Source organism: Cajanus cajan, chromosome 7 (genome assembly GCF_000230855.2).
Source record: "Cajanus cajan strain Asha chromosome 7, NIPB_CcT2T_4, whole genome shotgun sequence".
NCBI lineage: Eukaryota > Viridiplantae > Streptophyta > Magnoliopsida > Fabales > Fabaceae > Cajanus > Cajanus cajan.
Window position 1 is genome coordinate 53022984 of NC_138523.1, and position 21130 is coordinate 53044113.

The window sequence follows — 21130 nt, forward strand, 5'->3', positions numbered from 1 at the left end:
TTTACTTTAAGATTACTGAATTACGAGAAGAAGCAAGAAATTACAAGGAAAATAATCTATCAAACTCCCTAATCATCACTAGCATATTATCTACCCAAAAAACACAAGTATAAAATCCCTTATACTAGTAACTTTCAATTCTTGCAAGAAATTTGGTATGTCACCAATGATTCTTTTTGTTTGAGTAACTTATTATTAGAAATTCATTAATTGGCGTTTAATTTAGAGACCAAAAATATTCGGTTACAATAAAAATATATATAAAAAAATTATCAAAATAAAATATATAAAAAAAATTACTTAACTTAATTTTTTTAAATTATGTATATACTTTATTGAATAAAATAAAAAAGAAAAACCTTTCCTACAACATAAAAAAAAAATAATGTCCCTTCCATAGTTCGATGTGTGATACTGAAACGAGTTTTCCGAGACCATGATATGGTGACAGGGCATGTAATAAATTTTCACTGTATTCGTGATTTTCATGCAGGATAATTGGTTGTTGTTCTGTTCATCTTATGCAGGCTTGTTATTTTCTGACCAAAAAATTAATTATCGCGTATGTGCCAAGGATAACAAAGATACAGTCATTTTTTTCATTTTAAAAAAATTCTAAAGAGAAGGATATCGATGTGTCATAATACAATTTTGTTGATCTGATATTGAAGAGTAGACTTTAGTGGAGAAAAAAATTTAAAATTTAAATATTAATTGAAGGACTATAACAATTAATATTATGGCAAAACATGTATATGCATATAAAACAAAAACACGAAATTGTTTCAATTTAATTAATTAGTGATCTTTAGAAGTGGCAAAATGGACGGTGGTTCACAGGTTGAACCTATTAACCTGTCAACCCGATCAATTTGTTGATAATTTTTTTATAATTATTTTTATATTTTTTTAATGATATGCAGGTTGACCCACCAATTCGCTGTGGGCTAATATTAAACCCGTTTTTTATTGACGGACAAGCTCAATCCCACTCATTTTTAGCGAGTTAAAATGGGTTAGACTGACCCATTTTGACACCCTTCGTGATCTCCTTGAAAATAGTAATTATATTTAAAATTTTGAGTTACAATAGTAACTTGTAAATCAAAATAAGGATATTTTAGAATTATTGAAGACAAAATATTTAGAATGAAAAAAAAAAAATCTGCTTTTGGACACAACATTATTTCCCACTTGATTTGTTTGTTGAAATCTTAATCATTGTGACAAGGTTAAGTAACAAGATTGTTACTTAAAGTGACTATAGTTTGTGGAATTTGCCACATGAGAATGTGTATTGTGGTGATAGGTGAAAGTGGGAGTGCCATGAAGCTTGGAATTCCTTTTCCATTGACATGAAACTGTTGCTTATTGGACCAAATGCCAATGATGGAGGCCCAATAAAGGCGTCTGGATCGGCATTGGATTTGGTCTGACACTCTTAAAAAGACACATGTAAAATTGTCGTGTTCTTTACATGCATCTACTCCATCTTCTCACTTTCCATCTTTACACAAATTTATTATTGTCAACAAAACACAAAGGGATACAGCAAATAAAGGCCCAAAGCAAGAACCAAGCCTCCTACAACTTTATTAAGGCAGATGTTAAACACACCTCTACACTAGTATAAATATACCCCTTTTTTTTAAAAAAAATATATAAAAAGTCTGAATTACCCTTAAAAAAAATAAAATTCCTAAATTTACACCTCCTTCCCCCGCACTCTCCTTCCCCGCACCCATCTTCCCCTCACCTCACACCCTCCCCGGTAACTGGCCGCATCGGCCCGGTTACCTTCGTCATCGTCGGTTCCCGCAACCAAGCCTTTTTTTTCTTTCTGAATATGCTTCAATGGCCATAAATGTTTGCACTGTATGTGGTGCGCTGAGAAGGTTCACTCCGCTTCACGCCTCCGATTGGGATTCGAAGAGAAAAGGTTTCTGCTGCAAGATGTCGACCGAGTCAACTTCCTTGACTCACTCTATCACACTTCCCAATAAATAGAATGAGCCCGTTCTCATCGTTGCTGCTCCCGGACTCTCCCATTCTGATTTCTGGTCACTCATATTATATTTTCTCCTTTAATGTAACCGTTGATTCACATTATAAACCAGAAAGTTTCACTTTTATTAAGAAAAAAATTGATTTCATAGTGATATGTGAGAAAAGCATTGATATTAGCAAATATGATCCAGGTCCTTTGTTTTTAAATTGAATCGAATTAGAAACTAACTAGAAGGTTTTAATCAGTTAGGAGCTAGATTGAAAGTTACTTGATAACATTAAGCAGAAAAAAGTTTTAGAAAGAAGGGAGGTGTGGGGTGTGGGGTGCGGGGAAGGGGGTGTGAGGTGCGGAGAAGGGAGTGCGGTAAACGGGGATGCGGGGAAGGAGGGTGTAAATTTAGAAATTTCATTTTTTTAAGGGTAATTTAGACTTTTATATATTTTTTTTTTAAAAAGGAGGTGTATTTATACGAGAGTGGAGGTGTGTTTATCATCTGCCCTTTATTAAAGATGTAATCTGGACCATATAGGCCCAATATGACTACCCAGTCCAGCGGGAGCCCAACACTTAAGAAGTACATCAGCTTTGCCTTTGCCTAACACTTAAGAAGACCGTCTATAAATAGTTTTTTTTTTTTAAATTATTTTTGGTATTATTATTATTTTATTTAAGTTGGTCGAAAAGCCATAAACTTTCCTTTTTTATTTCAAATCTCAATTATTTATACTCCCAAACTATTTTTCCTTTCAGTTTTTTCTTTTTTTTCTTCTATATTTAAGTTGTTTATTATTTAGCTTAAAAAAGAGTCACTTATATACTTTTTTATATTTTAAAATATGTTTTGTTTAATTAACTAAATCAATTTAGTGGTGAGGAGTTTAAGTAGTTTACATGAAGTATTAAGTTTTAATTTTACAACGACAAGCGAATGTACATAAATAAAATGCTTTGTTTATTTTTAAAATTTATTTAATTTAAAATGCAGCAATATAATAATGTATAAAATATTTATAATCATTAATGTAAAATATTAGAAATATCGAAAAATGTTTTGATGTCCAACCATATTCTAAAAGATTAGTCTTTCACTTATCATATCGGAGAATGTTATAAATAAAAAAACTAAGAAATCATTGAAATTTTATATATATATATTTCCTTGTAGATTACATAACAAATAATTTTAAAGGTTGACATTCTAACAATATTATATATATTTGCTGACTTTTGAATTAAATTAATTTCCGTCTTAAAAAAAATGTCTTGTGGATTAGCATGGCATATACCATTCATATTACATCCTTAATCCATCATGGCAATCAATAATAATATAAGATCGAGTTGTCTACATTTTTTTTAAGAATAAGCGATAAATGATTTCATCATTCATTAAAATTGTCAATGTGATAATTAATAATTATAAATATATTCAAACGAATCTGAATCGTTAACGAAAATGTTAAGTATGCAATCCAAAGTAAACTTGTACGTTTTTCATCGCATTTAATTTTATAAACCGTTAAATCAAAGTATAATATCATTAGCAATGCTTTAGACCATTCTAAAACATGTTCACCAAAGTTTTTCGTTATGATTATTAATTTTAACTTTATATTAGAAATTTAAAACCATTAAAGTATTACTAGTTCAATCATTATTGCACCGGATCATTGAATCATGAAAAATTATCTTTATCAGTCCAATGAACTTGATTTTCAAAATATCATTAAAAAATATTATATACAATGAGATATAAAAATTATTATTATGAATATAATATATATATATATATATATATATAAAAATTTATTTAATATATAATTAAATAATTTTAATGTTAATTTTAAATGAGATTTAATAATATATATTATGTGTTATTATAATTTATACTTATATTTTTAAGAATATATTAATATATATTATATCTATAATGTAGATAAAAATATTTTTAATAATAAATATTGTACCACTATAAAATATATATATATATATATATGTGTGTGTGTGTGTGTGTGTATGTACTTGGAGGATCACATTGGTCACATGAAAGAGCACATGACACACTCTATCGGTCATTGAGATGGTCGAGACAAAAAGTGTTTTTCAAAGTACAGTAGTATCGGGCATGTCGGCCATCGATACAGCCGGAATGTAAGGACTTCTACATCACATGGTTTAGCACGGGCTCTCGGATGGCCGAACCTATAAGGTCTCTTGTGCCCAAAATGTCGAATTCCGGACCATATTAGTAACCTAACTAGTCAGCCAAATAACGTCTCGGTCCGGTCAGAGGTCAAGACCCGAAGACAGTTTTGTACAAGACGCCTATACTTAGACGATCCTTTACCTCTCGGCTCGGCCAACGACCGAGACGACTAAATACTGCAATTAGAACAATGATCACGATTAACAAGGACAAACACATGATTAAGGCATAATCAGTCATTTAGCACCGTATTACCTAATTTGTCAAATGTCAGAAGAGACCTACCACACTCAGGGCCCATTACAACCAGTATAAATAAGTCACATAAAACGAGGTATGTTACGGTTCATTAATTACTATCGATACTTGTATTGGTCTTGACTTGAGCGTTGAAGTGTTTTTTGCAGATACTCTCCCCACCTTTAAAGCATTCATTCAGAGCTCTCGTTCAACCTTTAGACTTAAAAGATTACGAATGTACCTTTAAACAGATACATATATATATATATATATATATATATATATATATATATATATATATATATATATATATATTAATGCAATTTATTTTTGTAGTGTATCGAGAATAAAATCAATCTACATATTATATAAATATTTAATAATACTGAATAAATATTGTGACCCTGTAAGCTTGACTTCCCTGAATTGGATCGAACTGTCCCGAGTTTAGACCAAACGGATTCAAAAAAAATAAAAATAAAACTTAAATTTTATTAACCTGTCACTTTTTTTTTACGTCCATTCCATTATCGATCTATTTTAACACTAATAAATGAGGAATATATAGTATATTATAATCAGAGCACTAGTGAAGTTTTAATTAGAAAAACATAATTAGAAAAACCTAATAATCATTTTTCACGGCAATAAGTGACATCAATCCATCAATCTATTCTTACACGAGAATAGTTTTTAATTATAATTCAATGAACCAAAAACATAAAAAATACATTAAAAATAACAAATTTCTTTGTAGCTAAAATCATTTGAAAACTATTCTAACAAGTACAAGTAGTATGTTGATTCCAACATTTGTCCCCCACGGCCACATGGGAATCCACTTCCGCCATTTGCTAACGTAAAGACAAGCTAGGTTTCTTTCTATGGTAACGAATATGTGGCTTTAACAAAAACTATATGTGACAATTGAACATTGTAAAAAACACTAAAGCCAATTTAAATATTAAAGTGTGTGTGGACGTGAGAAGGTCCAAGTTTGTGTTACTTTGCGATATGACCAGTTAAATAATTTAAAAATCATTTCCTATATATAATATGGTAATTTGCATATGCATTGCATACAGTTTGTGAAGCTCAAGAGAGACATGATGGATTCAGAGACTGGTGGAGGTTGTTCTCCGACGGTGCAAATGGGAATATGGTGGTTCTCAGTGTTGATCTTTGTTGGGTATGTAATGGTTTGGATTATGATGCCTACAAACACCTTCTTTCTTCATTGGTTACCGCACATTCATGCAAAGACAGATTCAATATACTTCGGCAAACAAGGTTTGTCACTATAAATCAGATTCACTCTCTCTCACACAACACAAAAACTCTCTAATTAGTTATTAATTAGAACACAAAGATGACATGTAAAATGCATTTCTGGAAAGTTATATGCATAATTTATACGTTAATATTTCTCACAATGATTTTACAAGAGAGAAATAGGAAGGGTATACAGTGAGATAAGTAATATGTAACATAAAAAGGAAAACAAATCGTTAAGGTTTATAGTGAGGATAATATTCTTCTTAAGAATAATCTTAACTTGTTTTTGGATGAGATTTTAACATTTTAAGAAATTTAAAATACTTGTAATTTGAATTGCTTTTATATTTTGAGAAAATTAATCAAATGATTCATTATTTTACATTATTTAGGGAAAATTATTATTCACAAATTTTTATACATGTGACGAGAAGAATTACTTTTTAAAGGCGATAAGTATAAATAAGATAGTATTTATGTGTTATTATATTTTTTTAGTTATATTAAAATTAGCTAACCGTTGCTATATGTAAGTTATTTAAAAATTTTATAACATTATTACGTGTCAATAACATTTCTCATAAGAAAAAAAGCTATTTAAATTATAATGAACTTTGCAAAAGACATTAGTACTTCAGTCAAAAAGAATATTCCTAAAATATAAGAAATATAAAGTAATTTATGTTTGGTTGCACAGGGACATTCATACTGGTTTACACATTCCCAATTTTATTAATAGCCACTTTGGCCAGTCTATACTTTCATTTGGAGCAAAAGCGCTCTAATCGTCATAATACTAAAAAAAGGTACATTATTTCATACCTTCTTTTTTCATCACTTTCTTTTTCAAATTTCACTAACATTCATAAAGCCTGACCAACCTGATTTCTTGTTCTTAGCAGGGAGGGACTCTTAGGATTGGCATCATGGAAAAGACCATTGCTTGTAAATGGTCCTCTTGGGATAATCTATATGACAGAACTCTCTTTCATTATCATGTTTGTTTTACTATTAATTTGGTCCTTGTGCTCCTACTTACTTGACATGTTTGGTAGCGTGGCACTAGAGGCAGCTAACCAGAGAGTGCAAGTGTAAGAAAATAACTCATCACTCTTAATGTGACATGAATTTTCACATCGTTTGTCACCAAATTCAAATAACATTAATGATGGGTCTTGTTGCACAGGTGGGAAGCCAAGTTGGAATGTTCAGCCCTTGCTTTAGGCCTTGTTGGGAATATTTGCTTAGCTTTATTGTTCTTTCCTGTCTCAAGAGGTTCTTCAATTTTGAGGTTCATTGGCCTAACATCAGAGGGAAGCATCAAGTATCATATCTGGCTAGGACACATTGCAATGGCCCTCTTCACAGCTCATGGTCTAGGTTATATTATCTTTTGGGACAAGACACATCAAATCTCAGAGGTAATAAATAGAGTAAATTGCGGAGGTTTTATAAAATTACACAGACACTATATCACAATAATTTTCCTTAAAGTGTAATGTTTTTTCAAATAATTAAGGAGAGTTATTGAAAGGTAAATAAAATAGGAAGTTTTCTTACAATTTCACAAAGTCTCTGAGAGTGTAAGTGTAATTTACTCTAAATAATAATTTGTGCTTGAAATCAACTTGTTCAAAGTTAGTGTCCTTTTATATTTTCTTAGCCATTTTTCAGTCATAAAATAATACTAAGCCATCACAATCCACAAACTTTCATGCAGATATTGAAATGGAACAAAGTTGGCATCTCAAATGTAGCTGGAGCAGTTGCTCTACTTGCTGGCTTAATCATGTGGGCTGCTACCTTACCTTACATAAGGCGAAAAGCTTTTGAGCTTTTCTTCTACACTCATTACCTTTACATTGTCTTTGTAGTCTTCTTTGTTCTACATGTGGGATTTTCCTCTGCATGCATAGTGCTTCCAGGATTTTACCTATTCATGATTGACCGATACCTGAGATTCCTTCAGTCCCAGCAGAAAATTAGGTTGCTTTCTGCCCGTGTTTTGCCCTGTGAAGCTGTTGAACTTAATTTCTCCAAGAACCTAGGTGAATGGAAGACTCTGAGATGTTCTTTATGAAGTGTGTATATGGCTCCATTTTAAGTTAACAATTTTTTTGCCTCTTATTTTGCTATAACAGGACTGTGCTATGCTCCTACAAGTATCATTTTCATAAATGTTCCTAGTATCTCCAAGTTGCAGTGGCACCCTTTTACAGTCACCTCCTGCAGTAATACTGATTCTGATACCTTAAGCATTGTCATCAAAAGTTCAGGAACTTGGTCCCATTCTTTGTACCAGAAGCTATCATCTTCATCTCCAATATCCCACCTTGATGTCTCCATTGAAGGGCCCTATGGACCGGCTTCAACCTTTTATTCAAGGTACTGGAGACTTACCAAAGGAACCTTAATTTAATCTATGTTTTTTATGAATTTTGCTTTGGAAGATTTCAAATTCAAAACATAGGGTTCAATATAAACAAATAGAATTGAATTTCTATTTACCAATCAATCAGAAATCGTTAATAATATCAAAGTAGTTATTGTAAAAGTTAAGAAACTTCTTATATATAACAATTTGTGATTTGATGGCTCATGGTTGTGTAAAAACCGTTTGCACTATGATTGCATAGACTATTTACTATTTATTCAAATGATTATTCATTATGTTGGACTATTCACGAGACAAAACTTGGATAAAATTTTTCATGCAGGCATGAAATGCTAGTGCTGGTGAGCGGAGGTAGTGGTATTACTCCTTTCATTTCCATAATCCGTTCGTTACTCTTTAAGGCCAAATCTGAAGAGGGCAAAATTCCTAAAGTTCTTCTTATATGTGCCTTCAAGAAGTCCATTGATCTCACCATGATAGACCTCATCCTCCCAGTTTCAGCCACAGCCTTTGATATCTCAAGTCTTCAGCTTCAGATTGAAGCTTATGTAACCAGGGAGAAACAGCCAGACATGAATGACAGAAAGTTTATTCAAACATTATGGTTCAAATCAAATGCATTAGATGAACCAGTTTCTGCAGTCTTAGGACAAAACAGTTGGCTCTATCTTGGCATTATCATCTCATCCTCTTTTATTTTATTCCTTCTACTTATTGCCATCCTAACTAAATATTACATATATCCAATTGACCATAATTCAGACCTGATATACCCTTATTTCTCAAGGTCCAGTTTAAGCATGTTATTCATGTGTGTATCTATAGCCATTGTAGCAACAACTGCTTTCTTATGGAACAAGAAACAGAATAAGGATTTGGAGCAGATTAAAAACATCTACACATCAAATCCATCAGCTTCTCCGGGTTCAGGATACCAAAATGCTGACAAAGAATTAGGAAATCTTCCCCTCCAATCCCTTGTCCAAACAGCTAAAGTACATTATGGAGAAAGACCTGACATAAAAAGTAAGATTATTTTATTATGTTATCCCATAATTTTCAAATTAGTTAGTCATGGTCTTTCCTTCCTTGCAGTGTCATTTCCTGAACTTTTAGTTAAATTTATTTGTGTTGAATATATCAAAGTTTTCATCTGCATAACTGCATTTTATAAATAGTAATTTTAAACAGGAAAATTTTATTATCTGGCAGAAATACTCTCTGGCTGTGTTGCATCAAACATTGGAGTTCTTGTTAGTGGCCCAAGAAAAATGAGACATGAAGTAGCATCAATCTGTACTTCTTGCTCGACGGATGACCTACATTTCGAGTCCATTAGTTTCAGCTGGTGATCTATAAATGCTGTTTGCATTATTTTTGTTTGTTTCATACTCTTGTAATACAGCTTACAAAAGTGGCTATTCTGTCTGTATATGTTACGTAAAATGGATCACTTTGCTATGTATACCGTGATTAGTTAGGTAAAATTGTAGCTTCATGACTTGGAATGAACTCTGATCAATTTTATTATTCCTCGATCATATTTTTCATTAAAACAGGAAGTGAAAAAAAGTTCTTTATTTCTCAAATGCCAGTAATTTTTTAATGAAGTTCAGCAGTTCACAATAATTTACTCGACACAAACTGGGTCTGTTTGTACTTGTACTGCCTGGAAGAGAGACAATAATTTCACTTTTCCAAAACTGGGTCTGTAAAAAATGTAGTTCTCCAGTGTTGAATCTCAATTTTTCCATACAAAATTCTATAGATGACACCTTAATTTCCCCTCCCCTTCAATGCGTGGATAGTCATTAAATGTTCTCATAATGGGTGTGTTTGTTTAAACTTAAAAATAAATATTTCTAAAGAAGTGTTTTTAAAAAAAAATAATTATTTAAGAAGTAGATAAGAGTTGTTTCTTAAAAAAAATTATTTATTATAAAAAATTAAAAAAAATAAGTTTAGATAAATACATAAATAAAATAAAATGTTTATTTTATTAAAAAGAAGCATTTTTAGAAGAAAAAAAAAATTACAAACAGACCTAATCACCATTGTACTACAAACCAGACCCTAATCTCACATCCAGATATCTGTAATTAAAGTCCTGTGACCGATCACTCAGTATTAACAATGATAGTTTGTTTGAATGAACTTATCTTAAGTTTTTACAATAAATTACGATTTTGTCAGTTTGACATAGCACAAGTTCCCTTTTAATTAGTTGTTTTACAGTTAACAACTAATTAAATGGTTTTTTTTTTCTTACTACTCGTGAATACAAATATGTCTTTTTATTGTTGATAGAGATAGATTCCTATCCGAGTCCTCATCAGAATCAGATCGGAATTGTTATATGTTGAAAGAAGTCTAACCATGGTTGATTGAGCTGAAAAATTCTCAAATTATGATTTGAGCGTAAATTTGTCTTCTAACTTACCCTCGAATATTAATTCTGGTATTTTCACCTACAAATTTTCAAGGAAAACCAAACATGCCAACTCCTAATCTTGAAAGCAGACAACACACATTTTGAAGAATGCCGCCAGCCATATTTGATCTTGTGAGGAGTGGTAAAAATACATTTTTTTAACTCATTTTTATTTTCAATTAATATTTAGTTGAAGTCATAAAATAGTGAGTCATGTTCTTTATTTACCTGACATGCAACTTCAAGCAACATGATATATTGACCTTAATTAAAATAAATCATATGGAGGACTTTTTAAATCCTTTTAAAGATAGCAATGAGCAGGATATAAAGCACAAATATTTTGGCATCCACCCCCTGTTTGGTTATCTGATGAACAAGAACTCCAGTGTTTGGTCCATCAAAGCCAGAGTATTTCAGCCAGAGAAGGTTTTACTTAAACATTCAAAGCAATGTTTGCTTTTTTATGAAATTTAGCTGGAAACTTGTGCAAAAATTCTCAAAATTGTCCCCAATTATATACATTATCTTGACCTTATTACAGGTGGAGACAAGACTTTAGTTTTTTTCAATACTATTTATATACATATAAGTAACAAGCTTTAGACCGAATTTGAGAAATATCGGTATTTCAAGACCGAATTATGGTCAATTGAACATATGTAATATCTAATTAGGATGGTAGTAGGAATAACATAAAGGAGGATGAGATGATAATGCTAAGATATAGCCAATTGTTTTGTCCTAAGACTACAGAAACTGGTTCGTCTAATGTTTTTTAACTAGAACCATGTTTGAAGAAGTTTCAGTCATTCATGAGTTATAGAAGTCTGACAAATATAGTAAATCCTCATTCCAATTGTTTGCTTATCTTGAAGTGATTCAAATAATTTTTCAAATAATAGAAGCAATCAAATGTTAATTTCTTTTGACATTCTTTAAGTAAATTGTTACACTACACTGGTAAACTTGATTTGGTCAATAAAGTACATGGGCAAAATCCTATTCTGAAAGAGAGCATATGGGTGAAGGTACAGGTCATCATCAAATATATCACTCCTCAAGTAAATCATACTGGAATACACATCCTCCTATTCCATCAATATATTCACTACAATTTTTTTAACAAATTAATCACTGAACCACTTGTTAGACTAACACGAGTTCGAAATATCTATACATTAGGAAGAAAATAATCTCATTTCACAACCACTTCACTTTTGTTAAAATAGTGGAGGGCAATCAATAAGAATCATTCCATTGTTCAAACCAAATGCTTACTACAGAAATCAAAACCCATGCACAAAAGAAATTAATTAACTTGGTGGATATCATGTATGCAAAGTAAAAAATTGTTTGCCACAATCCAAGGTTATGCTACCATTAAAACTCTTCACTCCAGCTAAAAAAGATGACTATTATGACTTACATCAATAAACAGACGCTTTTATTTCAGATAATCAAAACATATTAGCCAAAGAGACATTAAGACACAGCCACTGAGCGTAAGTAGCAGAAAAAGAGTGAACCTGTCTCAAAAAGGCTGTCCTCTCCAAACGAGAAGACTCTATCTCATGATCTCATCCAACTTGCCTTTCACATAACTCATCAGAATCAAAGGCTCCATAGAATAGCAAACACTCACCTTGTTCCCTGGAACATATATCACTGCCATTTCCGCTAGACACATCATGATGACGGATTTCAATTCTTAGATGAGAATACCCTGAAATATGAAAATGAAAATTAAGTAGCATAACAATAAATTTTAACAGATAAAAAAATAATAAATTAGAGTTGAAACTCAGAGCAAACATCCAGGTTTAACAGCAAATCTTCCACTAACGGAAATTTAATTTCCAACCAGACAACATTGAAAAATTATAACATAATTGCATTTCAAGAGTCTATGTGCAGATCAGGGGCTAAACGACCATTGTGGGGTACTATTAGAAACTTATTACCAAAATGTGGCTGTTTTGAAACATTTTACACCTTTGGGGCTCTTTTGGGTGTCGTTATGGCCCATAGCGACACCCATGACATGTGGCATTTTTTGGTCTGAATATGAGCCATGAACGCCATATTGGTAGAGTCGCTGTAACTGGTGGAGACCTTCAAAGAGTCGCTATAGCCTATAACGACTCAAATCGGCTAAAAATGAAAAAAAAAAAATTATTTGGGGCGCTATAGCCCATAGCTCCACTCAGGCGCTATGGGCCACAGCGCCTGTATTAAAAATATATCTAATATTTTTAAAATATATCTTATATTTTTAAAATTTAATTTTTTTTTATAAATTTATAAAAAAATAACAGATAAAAGGGAAAAAAAAGATTGAAATAAGAAAAAAATGTTAATTTTAAAAAATAAGTAATAAAATGTAAAAAATAATTAAAAAACGAAAAAAAAAATTTATTTGGGGCGCTATGGCCCATAGCTCCACTCAGGCGCTATGGGCCACAGCGCCTGTGTTAAAAATATATCTAATATTTTTAAAATATATCTTATATTTTTAAAATTTAAAATTTTTTTACAAATTTATAAAAAAATAATAGGTAAAAGGGAAAAAAAGATTGAAATAAGAAAAAAATGTTAATTTTAAAAATAAGTAATAAAATGTAAAAAATAATTTAAAAAAAAATAAATAAATTATTTGGGGCGCTATGGCCCATAGCTCCACTCAGGCGCTATGGGGCACAGCGCCTGTATTAAAAATATAAAAATTTTAAAATAAATTATAAAAAAATTTGTGATAAAAGGAAAAATAAGAAATGAAATTTAAAAAAAAAATGTTAAAACTTAAGTAAGAAAAAATTAAACACTGGGCCGTTTTCGTGACTGAGAGAAGTTTGAAATTATATGTAAAAGTTCTTTTTAAATATAAATTTTTAAAAATAAATTATAAAAAAATTTCTGATAAAAGGCAAAATAATAATTGAAATTTTAAAAAAAAAAATTTTAAAACTTAACTAATATAATGTGAGAAATAATTAAAAACGAAAAAATATATATATAAATTTGAGGCGCTATGACCCAGAGCGTCACCACACAGAGGCTGACACATGTCCACAGCTAATTTGAGGCGTTGCAACTCATAGCGCCTCATTAATTGACCGTCTGCGTGACCACACTGAGGCTGACACGTGTCCACAGCTAATTTGAGACGTTGCAACTCATAGCGCCTCATTAATTGACCGCCTGCGTGACCACACAGAGGCTGACACGTGTCCACAGCTAATTTGAGGCGTTGCAACTCATAGCACCTCATTAATTGACCGCCTGCGTGACCACACAGAGGCTGACACGTGTCCACAGCTAATTTGAGGCGTTACAACTCATAGCGCCTCACTTGGCGCGTAATAAATTCACCGCGTGCTTAGCCAATGAGACACTGACACGTGGCACTGTGGTTAAATTTTTTTTTTTTTACACTTATGTTAATTAAAAAAAAATTTGATTTATATTTTAAATACGTTTAATTTGATTTCTGCTTAAATATTTTAAATACGTTGGTTGGTGCAGTGGTAGCATGGGGCTGCACTTGGTAGGGAGGTCCGCGGATCGATCCCCCACAACGGCGATTGGGAGGGGCTTAAATACCGTAATCCTTGGACCCGCCCCGAATCCGGATTAGTCGATCCATTGTGGTTCGGATACCGGGTGGTTATACCAAAAAAAAAATACGTTTAATTTATTTCTGCTTAAATATTGAATTTATTTATTTTAATTCTGTTTTAATTTTATTTAATTAAAAAAATAAGTTTATTTAAATTTCGAATTTATTTAATTTAATTCTGTTTTAATTTTATTTAATTAGAAAAAAAGTTTATTTAAATTTTTTAATTTATTTAATTTAATTCTGTTTTAATTTTATTTAATTAGAAAATAAGTTTATTTAAATTTTTAATTTATTTAATTTAATTTAATTCTGTTTTAATTTTATTTAATATAAAATTAAAAAACAAAAAAAAAAATGGGGCACTGTGAGCCACAGCGCCACTCAAGCGTACTGGGCCACAGCGCCTGTTAAGAAAATAATGTAAAAAATAATTGAAAAACGAAAAAAAAAAAAAATGAGGCGCTGTGAGCCACAGCGCCACTTAAGCGTACTGGGCAAGCTTATAGCGACACTGGTCCAGCCCAATCAAGCCTAAAAAAAAAAACTCACGTATCCTGGGTGTCGCTATGGCCTATAACGACACCCAATAAAAGAGCCCCATAGATGTAAATTGTTTCAAAACAGCATTATTTTGATAATAAATTTTTAAAAATGTGCTAGAGTGGTCATTTAGCCCAGATCAGGAGCAAGTTATATAACTTTATAAAAATTTAATAATTAATCTTTTAAAATACAATGTATAATCTGAAAAAATAAGCATAACTTCAGCTAATCCTACAAAACCCTACATGTTAAAGTGGGTAAGAGAATAAATATCTAAAAACTAGATCCAATAGAAGCTTTAACTTAATAGATATAAAAATTTAATAATTAATCTTTTAAAATACGATGTATAATCTGAAAAAATAAGCATAACTTCAGCTAATCCTACAAAACCCTCAAAAAACTAGATCCAATAGAAGCTTTAACTTAATAGGTAGGGTGCGCCAGGCCTATGCAATAGTGCAAGACATAGGCGACGCCCGAGAGTCCCACTAGCAAGCTAGTGTTTTGGACCCTCCCCTTTAAAAAATTAATTTAATATCGTGTGAGTCAATGACTCACATATCAGATATTAAACTGATAAGAACAGATACTACACTTGATCTTAGCCAAAAGGCCGAGAAAGGTATGAGTTTATAATGTTTGTAGTTTCATTTTTATAATAAAGCTACCATGTTATTTCAATCTCTTCTGACCGATATGGGACTTAGGCTGGTAGGCATGAGTATTTCATCAGTGGCCACCAATTTTGTCAACTTTGTCAGCGCTCAACACCACAACGACACTGTTTGTATTGTAGTGCCTGAAAAAGAGAAACAGTAATTCCACTTCTCCAAAACAGGGTCTATAAAAGATGTAGTTGACAGGTTTAAAATGTGTTGAATCTTCAATTCCCCCATCCCCAGACATAATGAAGAGTTTTCTCTCTAAACAATACTTCACGACCTCGAAGAATGAGGACATAAGAGACTACGCGCACTCACACGGAAACCCCGTATACCTGATTCATCATTCCCTGAATATTTACCTCATTGACAATTGGTATCATTTCTTTTACCCTGTGTAGATTCTGCATATTTTATTTTGTAAATGAAAGGAAAACCGTGAGAAGATGAAGACAATGACGCAAGAGTTTAACACTAATAACATGAAAAAGGTATATGTATTGGATGACCTGATGATACTATGCGCATTTGTTGCTATTCTTTATTTATTTATTTTTTAATTCAATGTGATTTTTATGCCCTTTAGGTACGTCTAAGGCACAAATGTGGGACCAAGTAGTCTCCTAGACTCCTAGTCGTATCACGGGGGATTTAGAGTGAGATTTATGATGGAACAAAGATGCATTGTACCATGTAATATACAAAGCTGTAAGGAGGCATCTGATATTGATTAATGTATTTAGTACTGCGTAATATACAAAGATGCAAGCACAAACTATATTGTTATTTATGCAACAAATCCCTTTTTATGAGCAAATGTTGTAATCGCGGCAATCCATAATGAAACTGCCATTATGTGAGGTTTTGTGGCCAAGAAAAGGTGAACTAATACTGGGTTATAACTTATAAATTGATAAACATGTTACCACCTTGAGTAACAAATGTAGCAGCAAGGGTTACCAATTGTTTTGTTTTTTTCTTGACAACAACCACAAGGGTTACCAATTGTTTAGAGGTGGGTTATTTGGATACAGTTTAGTTGATTTGACAAGCGATTCAGTCTGATTTTTAATGCAACGAGTGACTCAATGGAATTGGATACATTTTGTTAGCAGCAAGAGTATTATGACCATAATTGAAGGGTGGGCACTGAAATAACCAAATATTAGCAACAACTAACCAATTTCTTGTTGAACATATTACTTGCAGTTTAGGGCCCAATGCTCCCTACAGTTCATCATCTCATCTCGTAGGAACTAACCCTAAACTCTAATCGGTTGTTTTATAGTAGTTTGATACAGATGCTGTCAAACCATAAAAGCATGGGTTCGATCCTGACACAACTATGATACAGATCCTGTCCTCATTTCTACCTACTCATAAGTTTCTAATTGGTTTTTTTTATGCGAGTAGCTTGATACCGTCGCTGTCCTCATTTCTAATTTCTATTTCTATCTAAATACAAACTGATATGTCTGTCTAATTAATAGTTTGATACCGTTGCTGTCCTGATTTCTAATTTCCATCTGAATACAAATTGATGTCTTTCTAATTGGTTGTTTTTATATGGGAGTAGATTGATACCGTTGCTGTTCTTATTTTTAATTCCTATCTGAATACAAACTGATAATTGTTTGTCTGTCTAATGTACAATTAAATAATACAGTTTCTGTCCTGATTTCTAATTTCCATCTGAATAAAAATTGATGTCTTTCTAATTGGTTGTTTTATAGTAGTATTTTGGTACCGGTACTGTCCTGATTTATAATTTCTATCTGAACACCAAACGATATTTCTGCTGTTTATAAAAATAGATTCCTATCTGAGTTCACTCATCAACAGTAAACATCAGAATCAAATTAGAATTGCTTCATCACGAAAATTCAGGACAGAATCTGGAAAGAAAAAGTTTTGCGCCCATAATGAAGAAAACATTCATTGAAATGACTCGGGGCAGAAAATTCCTACCGAAAAAAAAAACTATCAATCTAAGATGAACAAAACATGTCTTGCCAAAAAAATTTTAAAAAATACCACAATCATTGCCAACACATCTGTGGGCACAAAATATCTACTAGACTACCCATTATCAAGTTTTTACATTGTCGCAGGAGAAATCAATTTTTGAACAATTTCGGTGTCTCTATCAACTTGAAATTGACAGTAGAGTCATTCCACAATGTGCGGTAACTTGATAAGCTTGGAGTCTTGCAATGTGTTGCAGGGGAACCAGGCAGAGCAGATAGTAACTGCACTTCGGGCAACCGCTCAGGTACCTCCTCCAACTCTAAGTATGCACTCTCAGACTGAAAGGATGTACAAATAGTTAGAAACACAATACGTGGAAAGATAGCCCAGAAAAAACATGAGCAAAACTACAAACAAACCTTCCGTTTACTTATTGCAGACAGTTCAAAGGAAATTGGCACGTGATCATTTGAATCTGATGAAATCATAAATCAAGGAATAAGAAAGCCAAGTACCAATGAAAATGCACAATCAAAGATGAAATGAACAGCATTACCATTCTCAGTCCAACAGTCAGCAAAAACTATATTCAAATTCTAAAGTAGCCCTAGTTAACAATTAAAATTCACCATATTAATTATAAATGTAACAATTACCATCCTCGAGTCCAACAGTCTTGAAGAATTGATGCATATCTGCAGCTTCAAACTGTGATTTGATACATTTTTTATGATCATGCAAGATTTGTTCCTCAGCAATTGCACTGGGATGAAGAGATTCCTCTATCAACAAACTTGGTTTCAGGGTGTTTTTGTTTTTTATCTCAGGAACAATTGGCTTCCCCGAGTTTGAAATGTCAGAAAGTGCTTTCCTGCTACCAGTAAGCGATTTCTCAGAAGCTTTGGTGGCAATTCTTTTGTCACTTTCAAGATTCTTTGACATGAGCAGTTTGGAAGCCTGACTAACAGAAGGCTTGCCTTTGTTCAACGAACCATCAAGGGCTTTCTTTCCATCAAATTGGTTGATGGGGTTCCCTGCATTGGATAGATCTCCAAGTGGCTTTCTTCCCCCAGCCCTAGCTTTCTTCTGTCCTGCTAAATCTGCCTTCCCAGAAACAGTTCCTGCTCCTGCACCAGCATTAAGAATTATAGCCTAGGCATGGTAAACAGGAAACACATCCAGAAAAACAATTAATAATGGAAAGTTTAAACCAAAAGAACCAGAACAATACCATTAGCGTGGACATTGATATTTTGGTTTTGAAGAATGCGAGCAGCTCTTGTTGTCATTGGTGTTAATGTGATCAATGTTCAAACGAACGTCCTGCATGTATTGTAAGAACTAAGAAGGTTATATCATCTTAGAGAACCTTTATATCTAATCCTGTCCATCTATTTTCGGGAAAACTCAAACAAGCCCCAAAATTCATACTAGGAACCAAATTACCGATTCAAGATGTCAAATTTAAAAATGTTGCATACGATGTAGAAAAAGTTAAATCATCTTAGACAATCCTTATAGCCAGTCCTCTCTCTTTCTCTCTCTACAAAGCCCAAAATCATCACTTGGAACCAAATTACCCATTCAGAATGTCATATTTTCACAAGTTCCTTCATCTGATCACACTGGATTAAGTAAACAGGTAAAATTAACACAAACCTCAAATAAAAAACCCTAATATTCCACATCAATGAATCAAACCAGACAGACATTTCTTGTGATTCTTGTTTGCAAATGTTCAATTGAATCAAACCAGACAGACGAGCCCTAAAATCATATCTTCGACTCCAAGAAAGAAAAGAGCCTTTCAAGATTTCAATTTTTCGCCCCCAAAAACAAACCCAAGATTTAAAAAATCTCAAACTATACTTTTCCTTCTCCTATCATGACTGAAAAAAAAATTAATAAAATATAAAATATTCCTTCACACTACGGAGAGGCAGTTAAACCCTACATACATTCAAGATCAATTGTTTCCTCCAAAAGTTTCTCATCAGTTGAAACATCCATGCAATCAAAATCAAAATCAAAATCTCACAACAACTGGAAGACGAAAACTTACGAATAACTCTTTCTTGGGTTTCTGATAACTTTCGTTTCTCTAACAATTCACTTTCTTTTTCGCTATTTGTTAAACACGTTGAAACATGGTTTAGGCAAAAGCCGCACTTATATAAGAACGGCAATGGGTTTCAACGGTAACTAGTAGTCTTTTACATTATTGCCCCTCCTAAAAGAAACCTAATTACATTAACACCCCCGGTTTCTTACCGTTGCATTTGCCAACTCTTGATATCGGTTCAGTTCAGAAGACTGAATTTATTTTCCTAATCACTTTCTTTTTAGTTTTTGGTCAATTAATCACTTTCTTTATTTATTCTTCTAAATTAGCCAATTATTCATTTTAATGTATTTGATAAAAAAATTCTGCTTTTTCCTAAGAAACAATAATTATATATATATATAAGATAATTATTTATATATATTATATTATATATATATATATATATATATATATATATTGATTATATTATTATTGCAAAAGAGTGGATATGTTACTTTTATATAAATAATTTAAGTTACTTAATGATTTAATATTGAGATCGTATATTTCTAACCTTTTTATTATTCAAATTTTCAATGGTAATATTTTTTAAAGTACTGATAGGAAATAATAATAATTTAAGTTCATGCTGTCAAAAAAAATAATTTGTTGAAATATTTTTTAAAAAAATTACTGAAAAAAGGCTTTTGATCATACAATTTTCTAAAATACCATTTTGGCATTTTCTAGATAGATCGTAGAAAGATTGTATCAAGTAAAAGCGTTTCTTAGTGTAAAAAAAATGAAAATAATAAATATGTACCATTATACTATATTTAAATGATTAAAATTAAATTATAAAATATTAAATATATGCGACTTTTTCTAAATGAAATGTTAACTACTAATTTTCCATTTTGACCGTTCTCGATTTTATAATTCTTATTAATATATTTTAAAGTTCTATCATAAATATGATTTTTTATTTTTTTTTCCTAGACATAATTTATGTAGTGTACAAAAACTGACAATTAATAATTAATTTATATTTAAAAAACATATTTTTTGTTAACTAATTGTCTATATAAGTTTTCACATGTTAACTCTTAATAATTACACTTTTAATTAATTTTGAAATGTTTAGTCAAAATTCTTTGAAGAAGAAAAAAGTTTATCAATAAAAAAATTACAATAATAATAAAGATCAAATTTAAGTTACAATATTGATACTTTCATGTTCAATTTTCGTCTGTATTAAAATAATGTTTATTAAGCAGGAGTTACGTCACAAAATTTTGGTACAATTATTTAAGTGTGGTTAGTATTTACTCTCTAATCAAAATTGAAGTTTAACATCAATAATATGTATAAATTGTGTAGTAATAAAATTTGCATTAAATATAAGTGTATATTATTGAAATTAAACTCCAATTTTAATTGGATAACAACATCAACCACACTTAATAAAGTGTAATTAATTTTTTACTTTAAGTTATCATGCCTTTACATGATCCAAATTTTCGACGACTATTTATTTTATGGTTACCTCACTATAGTTTCTCTCAATAGTATTATATGTTTTGGGTATTTTAAATTAGTTGTTTGATTATATGATTAAATTATTATTTTATGAGAAGACTTCTAAAGCTAGAGAAATCCTTTCTTCCTTGATTCCCTCTAATTCATCATAAACTCTTCCTACAACTAATCAAAGTCTATAGATTGGAGATTTA

General features: G+C 31.5%; 2 protein-coding genes, 1 long non-coding RNA gene and 1 other non-coding gene across 5 annotated transcripts; 2 read left to right on the forward strand and 2 right to left on the reverse strand.

The window, feature by feature from the left end:
- Positions 1 to 5473: 5473 nt before the first annotated feature.
- On the forward strand, positions 5474 to 9713 carry LOC109792236 (ferric reduction oxidase 2). Of its 2 annotated transcripts, none has more exons than XM_020351633.3 (8): positions 5474 to 5744; positions 6427 to 6535; positions 6629 to 6820; positions 6916 to 7150; positions 7450 to 7777; positions 7871 to 8114; positions 8447 to 9150; positions 9337 to 9713. In XM_020351633.3, exons 1-8 carry the CDS (start codon positions 5525 to 5527, stop codon positions 9474 to 9476), a joined length of 2172 nt encoding a protein of 723 aa, XP_020207222.2. In that variant the 5' UTR covers positions 5474 to 5524; the 3' UTR covers positions 9477 to 9713. The 2 variants fall into 2 exon arrangements, with proteins under 2 accessions (XP_020207222.2, XP_020207228.2); XM_020351639.3 differs by having other exon boundaries at positions 5475 to 5744; positions 6632 to 6820.
- A 5428-nt stretch (positions 9714 to 15141) lies between these two features.
- On the forward strand, positions 15142 to 16146 carry LOC114916385 (uncharacterized). The gene is made up of 2 exons (XR_014427977.1): positions 15142 to 15876; positions 15972 to 16146. It is a non-coding gene; the product is annotated as an uncharacterized LOC114916385 (long non-coding RNA).
- Positions 15154 to 15349, reverse strand: LOC114915764 (U2 spliceosomal RNA). The gene has a single exon (XR_003803849.1). It is a non-coding gene; the product is annotated as a U2 spliceosomal RNA (small nuclear RNA).
- A 1076-nt stretch (positions 16147 to 17222) lies between the features above and the next one.
- Positions 17223 to 19564, reverse strand: LOC109792226 (uncharacterized). Its single transcript, XM_020351622.3, has 5 exons — positions 19416 to 19564; positions 18585 to 18676; positions 18010 to 18480; positions 17773 to 17828; positions 17223 to 17691 (listed from the first exon to the last, which is right to left on the reverse strand). Exons 2-5 carry the CDS (start codon positions 18640 to 18642, stop codon positions 17503 to 17505), a joined length of 774 nt encoding a protein of 257 aa, XP_020207211.1. The 5' UTR covers positions 18643 to 18676; positions 19416 to 19564; the 3' UTR covers positions 17223 to 17502.
- Positions 19565 to 21130: the final 1566 nt, after the last annotated feature.